This window comes from Sciurus vulgaris (assembly GCF_902686455.1).
Source record: "Sciurus vulgaris genome assembly, chromosome: 12".
NCBI classification, from domain to species: domain Eukaryota; kingdom Metazoa; phylum Chordata; class Mammalia; order Rodentia; family Sciuridae; genus Sciurus; species Sciurus vulgaris.
This window is the reverse complement of record NC_136473.1, coordinates 61,528,844-61,547,310: the sequence shown is the minus strand read 5'-3', so window position 1 is coordinate 61,547,310 and position 18,467 is coordinate 61,528,844. Positions and strand designations below refer to the sequence as shown.

The following is an 18,467-nucleotide window of genomic DNA, read 5'->3' as shown; positions in this document are numbered from 1 at the left end:
AAATAGAAACTTACACATGTATAGGCTGCATACAAGAGGAAAATGTGAATTTATTTTTAAAAACCTTAACTCCTTACACATATGCACATTTAAAAATGTACATGTGCACACATATATATCTTGAAAATAAAAGTAAAGACAGCAAGTACTTTAAGAGCAAGACACCGCCTTCCCCATCCTTTACAATTTCCATGAGGAAAAGCATAATAGATACTTTTAAAATGCTTGTCAGATTAAATTATTTAAATTGTTTCATAAAAGAAATATACCCTAAGTCACAATAATTGCAGACATCATTGCAAGAAGCTCCCTCCCAAGATAAACTCAATAATGATGTCAAGAGAATCCAAATGAACTCAATGAAATAGAAGTTCTATGCTTTATGGAAATTTGGGGCTAGAATTAATTCTTGATTCATGCCTCTTCCAACTTCAGCCTTGCTAGTCCTCTGAGATATATAACCAACCACTTGGCATCCCAATTAGTTAAACTCAGTGCACTTTTTGGAACTCTAAATGTGTCCACATTAAGTGAAAACAAAATGTATATTAAGTTGATCTGACCAACGGATTTAAGGCAATTGCCAGAAATAAATGAATATATTGTCACCACCAATCCATTTAAAGGATAATTGCTAGAAATAAATGTCCCCGTGTCAATTCACTCGGCTTGTCACAGTTCTTTCTTTCCTTAAACAAATCACCTCTAACAGAACTGATAAGTAGTAATTGATTTAACCCTCTGAGTAATGTATATCTTCTGTATCACTAAATATAGTTTTGGCACAATATATTTACTGCACTTTTTATTGAGTAACATGGAAATGAGTGCTGAGTTGGCAGCCTAATCATAAATAGCCCTAATATTATCCGAGTTGCTCTCTCACATTGACAATAATGGTGATAAAACCAGATGATAATTGACTATTTCTTTGAATGCTGACGTTAATCTACCCCTGCACCAGCCCTTACTGTACACTCATTCTTTTCCACTATCATGTAGGTTTAGCCAGAAGCAGAGAGAAGAGACTGAGGTGAGTACTTTACCTTCTTGCACACAGACAGGTTTATCGCTTGGGATCCAGCCCAGGGTTCCGTTAAGATGTTTCATACACAGTCTCTTTGTGGAGCCCTTCAGCTTGAATCCGTCTTGGCAGTGAAATCGGGTTACAGAGCTTTCAAAGAACACCCCTCCGCTGGGGGTCCTGAAGCCATTCTCTGGAACGCCTGGGTCAGCGCACACATGAAGGTCATCGAACCCTACATTAACAGAGAAGACAAGGTCCTTGTATACATTCTTCTGATGCCAAGGGTCTTCCTACTAATTTAGTATACCATAAAAATAAATGGCAGATACTGTATTATTTTATACACTTTGGTCCACTTCAACTACACCAACAACAGAGCAAGAGCATAAATATTTCAGTGCCTGTCTCATTGGCTAGGAGAGGCCAAGGATAAGGAGGGGTCTTCTGTGTGCATAAGGCTCCAGACAAACCCTCAAAGGGAAGGAATGAAAACTCCTGAGATCCACAAAGGCATTCTACTTCATTTTCTTACAAAACCAAATGGAAAAAATCCTTATTAAGTAGATACCAAGAACCAGCCTGCAGCCCGACTGGACACCACCAAAATTTGGCAGAGGAATCTCACCCTAGTCCCAGCAAGCAATGAGTGCCACTGGGCTCTTAGAGAGCACGGGATGAGCAATGGGAACACGAGGTGAAGGGATAATCCTATAAACTGGGCCACCTACTATGTTGACCCTCATATACTTTATTTTATTTTATTTTTATTTTTTTGAGGGGGGCGGCTACCAGTGATTGAACTCAGGAGCACTCAACCACTGAGCCACATCCCCAGCCCTGTTCTGTATTTGATTTAGAGACAGGGTCTCACTCAGTTACTTAGCGCCTCACTTTTGCTGAGGCTGGCTTTGAATTCACAATCTTCCTGCCTCAGCCTCCCGAGCTGCTGGGCCTATATGCTTTCTTTTGAAAACCAAAACACCTGCAGCTCTGCCTGGCTTAAGTCAGTGGGATAAGCTACAGTCCTCAGCAAACAACCTGCTACCTGCAGAAGAAATGCAGACCCCAAAGGCTCCTCCTTGCCCATAAGAAGAACACAAGTCATCCTGAAGGGGAGGACTCTTGTGACCCTTACAGGGACCAGATTCCAGAACTCAGAGAGGTAGGATAATTAGAAGCAAAGCCCCCTGACCATAAAATCGGTAAGAATGGGTTCCAATTAGGGCCAAGTGATGGGCCCAAGTGATCCAAAGTTTTCTTGAATTGTTAGCATGTCATCATTAATAGTAAAAACTCCCCTCCATGGGGTTAAGACCATGTGCAGTGGGGACTTGAAAGTCTGACGCAGTCCTGCTATCAGTCAAAAGTTAAGAGGTGGACCTGGTTGGGACGGTATGAAAACTTACAGGATCCCACAATAAAACTGGAGGGCACGAGGGACATGCCATTCCTCTCCTCTGAGAGGACCCACTCTATCCCTTGAGACTGTCCCCCTTTTCTTTTTCCTATCCCTCTAATAAACTCACACCAGCTATTACGCTTAATGAGTCTGACATCTTTCGAGCATGATTGCAAGAACCATTAATTGAGACTGTGGCTGCCTTGGCTCCATGGCAGGCCATGCTTCGGAACACCTGGTTCCAGCTGCTGCTCTGATATAAGACTTATAAGGTATCTGATTCTACTTAATATCCTGTTCTTTCAAAAAATCCTCAGCCGAGGCTGTTTCCCCCACTCCAACCTGCATGTTCTTTGTAAGGTTCACTTGCTTTCCTCCCCACCTGGCATCGTGACCCAGACACCGTGCAGCACAGGAGACATGGAGATGGCAGGATGTCCAGAAGTCATTGAATGAGGAATTGTGGAATGAGAGAAAAGACGAAAAGGAAGGCAGGAGAAAAGACAGCATCCACATCTGACACTCACAAGTATTAAGTAGGAGCAGGTCTGACAGCTTATCAAACCGAGGGCAGGTTTACAAAGGAGACATCATCCAGCCTTCTCAGCTGCTCCCACCATCACACCTGAATTAAGCACCCCAAAATAGTGTAAGTTGTGCCCCAGCCACAGATCGGTATTGGAAAGCCAATGATGGTTTCGTGTTTATATTTTCAGCCTCTACAAAGATGGTCAAACTCATGGTGCATCCTTTTAAATGTGTATTTGTGGTGGTACTTATGTGGTCAGATCAGCAGCAAAGATGGCACCACAGCCTAGAATGCCTAAAAGCACATTTGTTCAGAGCCCTGGGCAGTCTGGAAGGGGAAGTCATTCTCTCTCATACATGCTATTAAGTCAGATAGAACCAGTCTCTGCTCTAAACTATGGGGTGGGGTATATGTATCAGTCAATGGGGGGGCCACAGCAGGGCTGTTCCAGAGGATGGGGTAGGCCTCTGGAAGGCCTCCAGTTGAATCCTCAGGATGAAGAGATATGAACCAGCCAGACAGAAAGAAGGGCAGCATGGGCACAGGTCAGAAGACACGCAGTGGGGAAGTTAATGAGCATATTTCAGGAAAGAGATGGTTCTACAAGGTTGTAGGTGGGGCCCTGCAGATAACAGAAGGCAAGAGCTGGAAGCTACATATTAGGTGAGAGTTTGGACTTGATGCATGGGATGGGGACTTGGGGGACAGGTATGAGAGTTTTGCACAGGGACATGATTAGCATCGGATTTGCATTATAGAACAACCTCTTTGGTACCCATCTGGAGAACTGATGGGTAGGGACCAGGCAGGGGGTGGGAAATCATCTGAAATGGCTTCTAGGCCATGAGAGCTTAACTCACGATCATGGGACCCTTTCTAGGTGGAGTGGTGCCCAAGGCCTGCAGTCCTACAGAGTTGTCCATATGACTCTTGCACAACGAGGACAGTACCTGTCTGAGGGTCAGTACCAACTGCTACCATCCAGGGGAGAACTCGTGAGTCAGAGGTAAGAGAGGCAGTGGAATGGACAGGGCCATGAAAGACATGAAGGACACAGTCACAAACCCTGGTGGCCAACTGGATGAGGGCTTGGTCAGGGGAGTGAGTTAGAAGAGAGGCAGGACAAAATGATGGAGGGGTCTCTGGAAAACGATGAGGAGATCTGCGGAGAAGGATGAGGAGCTATTGGAAACCCCAGATACAGGTGTCTGGCTATCAGCTGGAGTATGAAGGTCCTCTGGACCCTGAGTTGCATTCATGCACAGGTGGTAGGTGAAGGCCTGGGTGGGCACGGCATGAGACTAGATCCTGGGACTAGCACAGCATCAGAGCAGGAGCAGCTGAGGACACAGAATTAATGCACCTATGAAACACATGGGGAATCAAGGGTCATCCAGAAGGAAGGAACAAGGGAGAGTGTTTCAGGAAGGAATGGGATGCTGCATCAGACGTCACCCACTGGTCAGCTAAGCAGAGGTCAAGAGCATCCACTGGGACAACTGCTCAGGCAGCTTAAGGGACAGGGAAAAACTGATCTTGGAGAGGGAGCTTGTCTGTCAATATTCAAAGAGATAAGTCCACAGTTAGTGTGCTCAGTGTGAATGGAAGAAAAAAGGGAGGCAGCTACCCATGAAGTAGGGTCAAGGGACGATTTTTATCATTGTTGTATTAAAATGTTAAGATGAAAGAGAGCTGAACATGTCTCCACACAGCAGGGAGAGAAACAATGGAGAGAGAAAGAGAGGCAGTGAGAGTAAACTGCCCACCCCCCAGATATCAGTGGGGAGAGGACCCAAGACTGGAAGAGAACTTGTCTTACACCAAAACAGGAAGAGAAGTCATGCCAGAACTTCTACTGAGAGGAGGATGTGCTCCATACCATGCATGGTGTGGGACTCAGCTAACAGCAATATCTTCAGAGAGCAATATCTTCCCTTTCAAAGTCTAAAAAGATCCCTTTCCCATCAAGGCACCCCAGGCTCACCTCTCTCAGGTGTTCCTCATTCTGCAGGTGCTGCTTACACAGGATAGATGAATAGGTGGCTGGATGGGTGGATGGCTAGATGATGAACAGACGGATGAATGGGTAGAGGGGTAAAATGGATAGACGGGTATATGAATGGATAAGTCAGGAACTGCACACCAATTACTCTGTTGGACCCCATGCAGCCCCACTCCACCAAGCAGTACCATGTATAGCCCCAAAGTCCAAAAAGCTTATATATTCCAACAATGGAACAGATATGAAATGTTCTCCTGCAGCAAAAACACATTCCCTCTTAAAACCCTTCCATTTTCCTTTCTTCTTGCAATCTGAGTGAGCAGCTTCCTTAATTTTCTCCAAATCCACAACCCCAAACACCTCAGCCCTCTTGCTCCCTTACCAATATGGGGTTCAGAGGTAGGTCTGTCCTTAGGCTTTGGTTGAAACATCTGTCCCCACACCCCACCCATAACACACATTCATTCCTTGCCAATAGTCAGACCTGCTGACTGCCACATCCTCTCAGATGGCCACATCCCCTGTCCTTGATCACAAAGCTGTCCTGTCTCAGAGGACAAATAATTCAAGGAGGGTTGAAGACCCATCAGAAAAATGACTGAATCCATCAGGGAAATGATTCCTGTGGTAATAAATAAATGATGAGCGCTTCATGAAAATTATAATGTGAGAGCAACAGAATCTCCTTATGAATCCAATTATTATTCCTTTCTGTTAAAGAACATTCCCATCTACTTCAGTTTTAGTTTAACCGTGGCCAACTTCTGAGCATGTTTCTGTGCCTGGTCCAGTGTTAATGATCAATGCTGCTGGTCACCAGATCCAGTTGTTGTCACAGAAGAGAGGAACGAAAAGTTGTGGAGAGCAAGCAACCAGAAGACAGGATAGTAGAAGAAGAGGATATTCTTCATTTTGGACAACTAATCCCATTGAGAGAAATAGTAATTTTCTAGGGCTTTCCAGAGATCAGATTACACTTTTCAAATTATTCCCCAGTATATCAGTTTCTAGCCTGTGTCATTTTTCTGTAGAGCTATATTGTTAGGATCCTTCTGTAATGATGATAATCAGCTCCATCTGATGGTGTATCCATTCAGGAGTGGACTGGTGTAGGTGTCAGAGAAGAGGAGTGGAGAACTGTTTGGGTTGCAGGCCCACTCAAATAATCTTACCCTAAGAACCTGTATTCTTGAAGTTTCAATTTATTTCCTGCCCAAGTTCTTTGAATTCTGCTTATATTTGAAAACTAAGTAGTCACACTTGGAGAAGAGAAAAGCACACACAGAATGGAATGGAATCACGCCTTGATCAATCCTCAAGAGTGGCATTCCCCGGCAATTTCCTCCTACATCCAACTCAGCACATGTACATACAAGAGCTGATCTTCATGATGGCTAATTTTATGCATTTCCTTGACTGGGCCACGGGTGCCCAGATATTTGGTGCAACATTATTCTGGGCATGTCTTTGAAGGTGCTTCTGGCTGAGTTCAGAATTAGAATTTGTAGCCTGAGTAAAGCAGGTTGCTGTCCCAAACACGCAGTCCTCACCCAATGGGTGGAGACCTGAATCAGACAAAACACTAAGTGGGAAAGAATCCCTTTTCTCCATCTGACTGCCTTCAGCTGGGACAGAGGTCTTATCCTGTCTTTAGACTTCCACTCAGATCAAAACTTGCATTATTGGCTCCCCTGGGTCCTCTGAATCTCAGAACTTTGGACTTGGACTTGAACTACACCACAAGCTCTCCTGGGTCTCCAGGAGACATAGGTAGGCAGGTAGATATAGTATAAATATAGATATAGATAATAATCTTCCTATTGGTTCTATTTATTTTGGAGAACCCAGATATACACAGTCTTCCTAAGGTATTTAGGCATTTAAAACATGTGACTGGTACAAATGCTGTCTTTCCCCATCTCTGGAGGATGCTATTTCTCTCAGATTCCTTGAGTTCAGGTAAGCAATTCACCAGGTGAGGGCAGTACCTGGGCCATGGGATCTGGATAGCCCAGGTGCAGCATCCCAACCTACAGTCCCCTTCGGTGCTGACACAAGAGGTGGCTTGCTCAGTCAGCATCTCCCTCTCGGGCACTGGCATCATCATTGCTGGTACTAGGTTTTTTGCCCAGCATTGTGACCCTAGATCAAAGCAAGGGCAGAATTGTAATTTGGACTCTGGTCCTCAATGGAGGATTTTGATTATCTCCTAATAAAAATCTGTATGAGGATCAGGGATTGTGGCTGCCCCTCTCTTCCCATACAAAGACATGCATCAGACCCTCAGTCTGATTATGAGGTCTTGACACTTCTGGTTTGGTTACTTTTGAGTTGTTGAAAGCTACCAGTTATACTGTGAGCAATGTAAGAAGTCTTTGAAAAGAATCATAAAAATGAAAGAGGTGTGAAAAGCAATCTTTTGGGCTATTATAACTGAAAAGTCATATTCTAGAAAGGAAGAGTGTATCAAATGTAGCCAAATCAATTTAGAACTAGGGCTGGGTTTCTATTACTCTGTAAACTGCTATATGAGTCTTTGGGGGGAGAAACAGGATATAGACACAAAAATTGATTTTGTATGCATTTTCTTAGTGAAAGGGTCCTAGAGCTAGTGAGAAAGGACCATCCCTGCAGAAGCTTAAACAGATATATTTGCAAATATTAAACAGAATCGAGAGCAATCACCAAGTCTTGCTCTCAGCCCCAAAGCACTTAATGCAGACTCACACAGTTGGCATTAAAATCAGCTGGTTGGAGAGATTAAGGGGCTGGTCCCTTAACAGCTAATTGCAGAGCTGAAACTAAAACCTGGATCTTTGACTCTCGGTCCAGGGTTCTTGCCATTAGCATCACTGTCTCCACTTAGCCTTCTACTCTCATATTTCAGTTGTGTTTTGTTTTTTGTTTTTTGTTTTTGTTTTTGGTACCTGGATATTGAACCCAGGGGTGTTCAACCACTAAGCCACATCCCCAGCTCTTTTTTTTTATATTTTATTTAGAGACAGGGTCTTGCTGAGTTGCTTATAGCCTTGCTAAGTTGCTGAGGCTGACCTTGAACTCGTGATCCCCTTGCCTCAGCCTTCAGAGCTGCTGGAATTACAGGCAGCACCACCACATCTGGCTCATGTTTCAGTGTGTGATGACATGGTTCTTATGATGCTATCAACTCTCTGAGGGAAAGAACATTAGAAAATATTTTTGTGTCCCTGAATCTATTAAAGCAGGGCTCAGCAAATAGCAATGCTGAAATGTTTAATGATTAAATGTAAAAAAAATCCACAAGGGTCAAAGTCAACACTTTTCAGCATATATCTCAGTGTGATGAGGCCAGGGAACATGACTTGTCATCTAACACATTCATGAATCTAAGCAGGTGGTCATCAAACATCTAGTGACTACAATGTGGTTCTGTAGTATATTCTGGTGATGAAAATGTCTTTGGGAAAAACAAAACCCAAGCCCAGATCCTAAACCCTGTTGCATGAAACAGTCCTAGAGAATAGAGTGCATAATGCCTCGGTAGTCAAAGAATAAAGAGAAAGAGGTGTTAAGTTTGGGGAAGTCTCTCTTGACCACTGATGGGCTTTCCTACATTGATTTTAAATTCTAATTCCAGCTTCCCATGGCTGAAATCTGTCTTTTCCTCATCACCAGCAATGCAGATAAAGTTTCTTGCAGACCGTCTCTGTGCTTCAAAAAAATTTTATAGTAGAGAGGAACCCTGTGCCCCATTAGAAAAAAAGTCCAAAAATCTTTCTGCTTTTCAAAATGCTGAAAATACAGTTATTGAGCTTAAATTGTAAAGAGATGAAGAGACCAACCAAAATGAATCCTCATACTGTCCTAGGGGTCTGTGGATAAGTGGGTCTCTTAACCATCTCCCTGCTGCAAACACATACCTTTCCCTGTACCACTGTCAGTTTTTCGACCATCTCAAAAGTCCCTTGCTCTTAGAACTACCTGGACTTATTTTTTCTAAATGAACACATGTATTGACATCCTGTCTTGACCAGGGTAAGAAAACTATCCAGAAACAATTTCAGTTAGTGTTGTACCTATAACAAGATATCAGCGATGAAAAGAAGAGGAAAAAAGAAGCAGCATTAAAGAAATCATATTAAGTTAAACCTAATGTTTAGAACATAAGCCAAGTCCAAAGTCAATATTTTAAAATATGATGCTCCTGGACATTGGTGGTTAGATGACACAGAACTAACTGGCATGTCACAGTTTCCACCCACCTTGCAGCCAACATACATTTGGGCTGGCCCATTCCCTGCCCACCAGGTTCCTGACATCGCTTTAACGTGTGGGTCTGCACTGACAAGAGCTGGAGGGCTCCTCCAGAGTCACATTCTAGAAAAGTTCCACGTGTTCTGGAGGTCTCTCCTGAGCCAAGGTCAGGCTCAGGCATTCAGAGGATCCTCTTCCCTAATGAGAGTGTCTTCCCTAATGATAGTTTAGAGGCTACCAAACAACTCCCAGAAAATGCCATAAGGCCTGACGGCTAAACTGGGTTGCTCAGGAATGCCTTGACCCTTGTAGTGATGGAGCTGGAAGAAAGCCCAGGTAAACCAGCTTACCTATGGAGGAGAGACCAGTATGGACCTGAGGAGATCCTACAAGAATAAGAAGAGGTCCCAGGACCAGCATGTGGTAGAAACAGCAGGAGACACAACACACTGTTAAAATCACAACTAAAATCTCAGGGAGAAATGTGATTTGCTTGATAAAAATTCATTATAGTACATATTTCCATAACAATGTCATTATTAATTATTTCATGACCGTCTGTGTTCCAGTCTAAACAATCTCTATGTTTGGCAAAATTTCAGCTTTGTTTTAAAAAAAAAAAAAAAAAAAAAAAGGGGAAGAAGGGGAGATAGGTATCAAAACAAACAGAGATGAGAAAAGAAAAATTATAATCTGTTTATATATTTACTCTGTCCACAAACAGTGCTGGGCACTGGGGGTGGGAAGGAGTTAGCTGTCAGGCACTCATTCAGCAATGGGAGCCAGGATGTCCCCAACAGTCAGCCTACATCCAGGATGTTCAGTAGCTTTTGATCTGCAAGTTGTGACCTTAGAGTAGGCCTTAAAATCAGTTTTCAGGGTCACAACCAGCACTCTTTAGAAATTAAGTGAAATAGAAAGGAAAAGTCAGAGTGCCTCCTACACAGGGCGAGCATTGTACCATTTTATTTGTGCACACATGCTTGTCGGCAATGTAAACTGTATTTCTTTCAGTGGGTCACAAAGTGTTTGAAAAACACTGCTTTCACATGCTCCACTTTGCATTGATATTTGAAAACATATTTACTTGAAATAATGTGCCTGGTGCCTAAGGGCACAAGTTCTGGGGTGAGACTGTGGTTGGAATCCCAGCTCTGCTGTTTCCTACCTGTATAACCTTGGGCAAGTTGCTTAACACTTCTGTCTCAAGTTTCTTCACCTATGAAATGGGTGTTATAAGAACAGTACCTACTTCCAGGGCTACTGTGAAAGTCACATGAGATGTAAATACGTGTGAGGTGGTAAGTGGCATATGGCAAGTGCACAATCAATGTATGCAACCTGTTATGTTACTAACACTGAACCAGTTCCCTAAAGAGCAAGAACAGAGGAAATTGTCTTAATTTCCTAGAGCCACCTTAATCTCTGAAAAGTATCCACGCCTATCCTTTTCCCTAACTTGACCTCAAATCAAATGTCTTTGATAATGACTGCTGAACTTAGACAACAAATACTTCTAAAGGAGTTCATCTCTTGGCCAAATGGTTAGGCCACGAAACAGTAACAGTAACACTCAAACCTCCAGAGAAAGAACTCTACTCCGATTTCTCCAAGAGCATGAAGGGGAAATCTGAGGGTCAGAGGTTTTCAGCACGTGAATAGCTCTGGCCTTCATTCTAAGAGACAGCAGCCACTTCCTGGTGGAAGGCTGTCAAAGGTCTCTCTTGGGGTGAGCAATCAAGCTCCAAAGCACCCCCTAGGTCCACACAGGCTTGTGTGTGTATCCCCAGGTATCAGCAAGTCAAACCAAACCAAACCAACAACAGAAACACCAAGGATTCTAAGACTTATGAACAAAGAGCTCAGAGCAAAAGGAGAGGTTTAAAATAAACTTTCCAATAAGAAACAATTCACATGCACAAAATCAACAAAACTCAAAGGAAATTCAAATTGCAAGAAAGGAAACTAAAGTTTCCTTAATTAAGTTTTCTGTTTGTGAACTTAGTGCCACTTCATTCCAAAATTCAGAGTATTATCAGTTACATTTTTAAGAGCTATCTGGAGGGGGAATGAAGGGAAGCTGATCACCATTACTATTTATTAGGCTAACCAGATTTTTTACTGCAAAAGCAGTATCCCTTGGGAAATACAGCAAAGGAACATGAGGAAGCAAGACTGGGCTAGTTTCTATAGCAATATTTCTGCCACACTAATAGCATGATATGCTATTTATTATAGCAGATTTATACTAATGAGACACCACTTAAACCTACTTTTCTGAAAAAACAACAATGAGTTTAAGGGATGCAGAATTCATCTACATGGGTTGAAAGCTTAGTATGTTAATTCCATTTCCCAGAAACTACATGGAACACTGCACCCGTGGTTATAAACATAATATCAACTCTGAATGTTTGGATGCTAATCAAGTTAGGTAACTTTTCCCTAGAAATAGTGAGAATGTTTTAATGTTTTGAGAAATATCCAGAGATGAATGTAACAGTCCGCTATGTCTGAGTAAGTGTAAACGTTGCAAAAATAAGTCTTAATGGCATAATTTAGACTTGATTAAAATGGATAAAGACCACAGATGTGGAAGTCATAGCAGTTCCCATTTGATGCCAGAACTGATATTTTCCCCCTCTTGATTTAATTCGCTTTGATTACCCAATTATTCCTAAATCCTTTCACTCAGTTTCAGCTTCAATAAAACTGATAACAATGCTAACTCGTAATGTGATTTTATTCCAGTCTCATGATACTGCTCCATAAAAGCATGCCCAGCAACATAACAAAATTATTCCAGACTGTGGTATTCTAACACAGAAAAACAGAATCAACCTTTATCTTTTTGAAACAAAGCAAACACAGAACCAACCATGCAAAAAAAAAAAATCTGAGGATTCCTCTCATCTTCAGGAAGATGGTGGCAGGGAAATTTTGCAATTGACCTAAATTTTTTAGGATTATCAGTTGTGCAAATATTTGAATGAGGCTGGATACATTTAAAAAAAAAAAACTGACTGGTATGCTTAAAGATGTGGCTCTCTTCTAAAACAAATTCTTAGCAAGTATAATTCACATCACCTGTCCTGCTAGCTCTGTGACCCTGGACAAGTAACTTGGTCTTTCGGGGTTTCAATATCTTCCCACTCAATGAGAAGTGGGTAGTGTCTCGGGTCTTTCTACTTCTAAATTCCACAATTTCTAATCTCTTCTTGATAAAAATTGGTAAGAACCTCCAGAGCACAAGCACTTAGACTGAAGCAGCCCAGAAAATAGTTTATAAGTAGTTAACAAAAAAAAAAAAAAAAAAAACCTTTCTAGAATGCAATATAAATATGCCTATGGCCATGTGTTATTTTTTTTTAAGATAATCAAATTTGCTTTCTTTTCTGTGAGCAACAGCTTTAGAGCAATACTAAAATATGTTTTCCACATGTACACAACTTCACAGTTTACAAAGCATTTTACATACCCCATCTCATTACATCCCCACAGCATCCCCATGAGATCAGTATAACAGTTTGATGGGATTAGTTGTCACAATCACTTTATGAAAATCCAACTGTTAACAGTAACAATTTTCAAATGACCTTTTATAGTGATACTGTTTATTCTTTCCCCTTAACAGTTCATTCACCAACTTGAATCCAGGTAATAGGTGAAGTTTGTAATCTCTCTTTACATTCTCAAGTACCCTCCCCAGTACATTTGGGGGGGGGGCAGTCTGCCACTGTGACAAAATACCTGAGATAATCTAACTTATAGGTACGAAAGGTTTATTTTGGCTTGCAGTTTCAGAGGTTTCAGACCATGGTTGACTGGTTCATCAGTCTGGGTCTCTAGTGAAGTAGCACACTGAGGCAGGGAGTGTAAGGTGGAGCAAACTCACCTCATGGCAGCAAGGAAGCAAAAGAAAGAGAAGAAGGGGCCAGAGTCCCCTTCTTCATGGGCATGATTCCAATGACCTAACTTCCTCCCACTAGGCCCCACCTCTTAAAGGCTCCACTACCACCCAATAGCACCACAGACTGGAAACCAAGTCGTTAACACATGGGTGTTCAGGGGTCATTCCACATCCAAACTATAGCAGATTGTGAAATAAAAGATGGAAGAGAAATTGCTGCTGACTTAAGACAGTAGGTACAAGACAACTGTCCTTTTTCACCACCATGTTACATATCAATGGGTAAACCTATGTACATGCTTAGGCAAGTAATGAAGAAATGAGGGCTCTGTTGCATTTTTTAGTCTCGTTTGTTTTTAAGAAAACTTAAAGAAACTTCTTGCTTCTGTCACCTGTATAAATTTACCATAAAATAACTTGCCCAGATGTCCCAGTGCCCACTGTCCCCTGATTCAACCATTTTAGGTTGAAGCAACAAATGTTGGGATTATGCCAGCAGATAATTTATTTAAATAATAATCTATGATAAAAACCAAGTTTTAGAGACCACGACGGAAGTTTGAGCGCGGTGGTGTGGCGGTGTGGCGGTGTGGGACGTCTTCTTAGATGGGTTATCTATGAAGCTAATTAAATCTTTCGGTGAAAGTGTGGGTACCTGGTGCTGGTCTGTGGCTCGAAGCCTCCCGAACGATGTGCATCCTGATCCTCAAACTAAGTAGCACCAGGAAGACATGAAGGACAAAACTTTACATATAATAGCTGCTTGATAAACTTTTATAAAGATGAGAAAGAATGATGTGAAGATGCCACTGATTTAAATAATGGTGTTTGATTTCACAAAAATCTTTTTATAAAGAAACCTAACAGATGTCCAAATATGATTGAGATAGAGCAAGCAGAGGCCCAGCTCTCTGAGTTAGAGCTTCTGGCCAGTATGTTCCCTGGTGAGAATGAGCTCATAGTGAATGACCAGCTGACTTTAGCAGAACTGAAAGATTGTGTTGAAAAAAAGACTATGGAGGGGCGATCTTCAAAAGTGTACTATACCATCAATATGAACCTGGACATATCTGAGAAGTCAATGGTGATATTTTCTCTGGCCTGCATTCTTCCCTTTAAATATCCTGAAGTTCTACCCGAAATTACTGTCAGATCAGTATTATTAAGTAGATCCCAGCAGACCCAGCTGAACACAGATCTGACTGCATACCTGCAGGAAAATTGTTGTGGAGATGTCTGTGTATTGAATGCCACAGAATGGGTTAGAGAACATGCCTCAGTCTATGTCAGCAGAGATACCCCATCTTCCCCCACCACAGAAAGTCCAGTCCAGTCAGTCGATCACACTCTTACAAGACTTTGAATCTACAGCCATCACATCTACAACAAATGCAAAATAAAGAATATTCTAGAGTGGGCCAAGGAGCTTTCCCTGTCTGGGTTTAGTATGCCTGGAAAACCTAGTGTTGTTTGTGTGGAAGGTCCACAAAGTGCCTGTGAAGAATTTTGGTCAAGACTCAGAAAACTAAACTGGAAGAGAATCTTAATTCGCCATCGAGAAGACATTCCTTTTGATGGTACAAATGATGAAATGGAAAGACAAAGGAGATTTTCCGTTTTTGAAGAAAAAGTGTTCAATGTTAATGGAGCTAGAGGAAACCACATGGATTTTGGTCAGCTGTATCAGTTCTTAAATGCCAAAGGATGTGGGGATGTTTTCCAGATGTTTTTTGTAGAAGGACAGTGACTAAGGAGAAGAGTGGTTGAAAGTATTTTGTCACTGTTGACTTTTTGGTTTTGCCTACTCTTTCTTGAAAGATTAAGTAATTTTAAGCCAACTGCAGTGGCACACACCTGTATTCCCAGCAACTCAGGAGGCTGAGGTAGAATCACAAGTTCTAGGCTAGCCTTGGCTTCTTAGCAAGACCCTCTCTCAAAATAAAAAACTTAAAAAAGGGGTGGGGATGTAACTCTGTGCTGGAGCACTTGCCTAGCATGCATAAGATCCTGTGTTCAATCCTCAGTACCACAGAATAATCCATTAAGTTTAAGAAAGGATTAATTTTATTTTAGTTCTATATTTCCCTTATTGAACATTAGGGGGAAAATAAAGCAAGAAAAAGAAATGCAGTTGATAAAAATATTTCATGATTTAAAGAATGAGTTCCAATTTTTAATCTTTAAATTATCAACAGAAATTTCTTGACATAAAATTACCCATTTTGAAAAAGAAATTACTTGTATGTGAAGATAATGTTGGTGGCCCAACTTGTCAGCCATTCCCAACACCCTTCTCCTTTACCTGCCATCAGTAAAGAAGTTGGGAAAGCTAACTGCTCACCTGCCCAGACTCTTGCAGTTACAGGTAGCCTTAGGACACATTTGCAGGATTTCTGAGAAAGATTTGCTTCCCAATAGAAGTAATAAAAGTGGCTAAGCCACCTTTTTCCTTAGTTTTGAAACACATACTGAAGATATGGCAGAAGCTGGAGTGGTCCTTTCAAACATGAGGAAGGAAGGATAAAGGGAACCAAAGAGATACCAATGTTCATCATGTTGGGCTGCTGACCTAGTACCATACCCTGACTATCTGTAGACATCTTATGAAATAAAACCAGTTTTGTTTAAATTTCTATTAAATTTCTTTCTTGTTGGTAGCAGCTGAAAGCTGGTTTGTCAAATCGATCTTGATTTTTTCACAGCTTTAGGCCAGGGTCTACCCCTGTCACTTGATATACTGATAGTGCAGTTTTTCTTAGTTGTTTTGCAGTTCGTCTTCAGTTTAGTATACTTACACTCTGCCCCTTTTCCTGGACTTGCCTCACAAAAGGCTGAGACATGAGTGGAGCTTGGACTTTTTAACTTATCTTACCAAATTGGTAATATAGAGAATTTTGTGTTGGTAATTTGGATTTTGACAAATATTTTCATTCTGGAAGTGACTTTCTGAAAATTAATTTTTGGCAACTCAATCTAGAGTCAAATAAACACATTGCCTGAAAAAAAAAAACAAGTTTTATCACCTATCTCCCTTACAGAGCTATTTAAGTGAAATAGTATCTTTGAAAAAATATTCTGAAAACCTAGAAATAATGTGTAAGAACACAATAAACAAATGTTGTACAGAAACTACAGAATGTTATTACAAAAAAAAAATTTTTTTAGAACTAACCTAAATAATTTTCCCTGTTTCATAGATGAGAAAACTGAGACTGAAAAAGTGTAAATGACTGTGTAAGTTCACACAACTCTGATGAGGAGAAGGGTTAGAGAATGAGGCCAAGTTCCTAATCCTGGCCCATGATCCTTAATGCAAGTCCATTCCTACCCCAAGGGTGGCAGGACACACCTCAGCAATACTTGACCCCCTGCTGCAACAGGCATCTTGACCTAATGGCACTTATTCCTTGGACCACTGGTGAGATTCATCTCCAGGAAAAGGTACAGATGTTGTGAACCATAAAGGACAGCCTCTAAAGAGGATGAGATAGAAAGAATTTCCTTTAGAGGATGACTGAATTTGTTCAAACGCACTTGCGTTTGATTCTATCAAAACACTGAGGGAACATCATTCTTTGGATCCACAGAGTTGTTTTTCTTCCTCTTCCAACAAACCAACTCAAAGCGTTGCAGGGTAAGACATTAAAAACAAAACCTGTTGCAACCAAACAACAGAGGTTCAAGGTAAAAATCACATAAAGAAGTAGCATAGCACACACAATCCACAACCATCTTGAAGATCTCTGCCACCCCAGCAGGCAGAACAAATTCCTGTTTTGGATGGAATCCAAGTATTCCCTTCATACCTGGCACTGTGCTGTCAGCCTATTTCAAGTTGATTGTCTTTGCTTGCAGAAGAAAGTGGAGTCTGGGGGAAGCAGCCCGGAGCCTATGCAGAGGTTCTGGAGGGGAGAGTAGGACCTGTATAGGTTCTGCACAAGGGCCAGTGGGCTGGGCTGAGAGTGCCATCCAGGGCTAGAAAAGAGGCTGAAGCCAGTAGGAGAGATGTCCAGATGTCCCAGTGCCCACTGTCCCTTGATTCAATCACTGTCCCCTGATTCAAGGGGCTGCCTGAGTCCTCCCAGAAAGTAGTGCCCAAGATGTTGGCTGGATTGCAATTTAATTTAGAGAAATAAAGGGATGTTACATTTCCCCACCAGAAGCCTTGTTCTTGGTATATAAGTTTTGCATGAACAGGGAGGAGAGACCCTGGTAGCCATTCTGGAATGTACGAGTCCTCCATAGAAATCATCCCTGAAGACGTGATGTCTTCCACCAAAGGACTGGTCTTTTTGGACAACCCCCAGATGTGCCTTTGACTAGTAGAGTTTGCCTGACTTTGCTTTATCATTCATTAAAAAATGGGTAATTTGGTTTCTTCCGTGTGACCTCTCTTGCTTAAAGAGTGTCACATCAACTCCACTAGAGTTCCTTGCTGAGTTCTGTCATCTTGTCTACACGAAGACTCCAGGGCTATGGCTGGACACCACCAGGGTATGCCTGGGATTGCTGGTGGGCTCCCTGTGTTCCACAGATGATTAGCTGGAGATGGGACTAGTAAAGGCTGCCCATATTATATTTCGAGAGTTCCACAGTTGTCCAAAGCCATCCCTCACCTTCAGGAAGACATCTCCAGATAGTGCCCCTTTAACTAAATAGAGAGGTCAGTGACTCTGTACACTGCTCTGTGTGTAAGAGCCAGCCTCTGAAGCCCAGTGCTATGATTCCTACATAAGCACAGCTGTAATGCTGTGACCTTGGGCTGAAACACGATGTGGACTCTGTTCTTTTACTGAAAATTCTTGGATAAAATTTCATAGCACCCTATTCCCAAACATGTTTGTCAGATAGAACTTTTCCAAGAGCTCCTATATGAGTTACCTGAGCTAAATAAATAAGCTAATGATAAATTCATATGATAAAATGCTCTGAAGCCATTAAATTATGCTTTTGAAGATTTCCTAATCCTTAAATATTAATGACTATGGGACAATTCCTTACATAAACTTTTTAAAAAATGTATATAGCAGGACCTTTCTTGAATATGGAAAAAGAATGCATGTAAATGAAAAAAAAAAAGAATGAAAAGAAACATACCTAAATTTTAACTGTGCTAGTTGAGATTGAATGTTAATTGGTGATTTTTATATTCTTCTTTATACATTTTGGATTTTTCCAAATTCTCTACAATGAACACTTATAAACAAGAAACAAATGTTGCCAGACATGGTGGCACACACCTGTAATCCCAGCAGCACAGGAGGCTGAGATAGGAGGATCAAGAGTTTAAAGACAGCCTCAGCAACGGCAAAGCACTAACCAACTCAGTGAGACCCTGACTCTAAATAAAATACAAAATAGGACTAG

General features: G+C 41.6%; 1 protein-coding gene and 1 pseudogene across 11 annotated transcripts in view; one reads left to right on the top strand and one right to left on the bottom strand.

The window, feature by feature from the left end:
- Positions 1–18,467, bottom strand: part of SUSD4 (sushi domain containing 4) — a 132,398-nt gene that overhangs the window by 62,771 nt on the left and 51,160 nt on the right. For 6 of the 10 annotated variants that reach the window (XM_079106695.1, XM_079106697.1, XM_079106696.1 and 3 more), the window contains one exon: positions 1,047–1,259. The exons of 3 other annotated variants lie outside the window; for them this stretch is intronic. In XM_079106695.1, the coding sequence (XP_078962821.1) occupies positions 1,047–1,259 (213 nt within the window). Of the gene's footprint in view, positions 1–1,046; positions 1,260–9,540; positions 9,724–18,467 lie in introns of those variants that run through there. One more of the 10 variants, XM_079106699.1, reaches the window with a different exon arrangement.
- LOC306641556 (RWD domain-containing protein 2B-like) lies at positions 13,771–16,094 on the top strand (annotated as a pseudogene). The gene has a single exon. The product of its transcript is annotated as an RWD domain-containing protein 2B-like (transcript).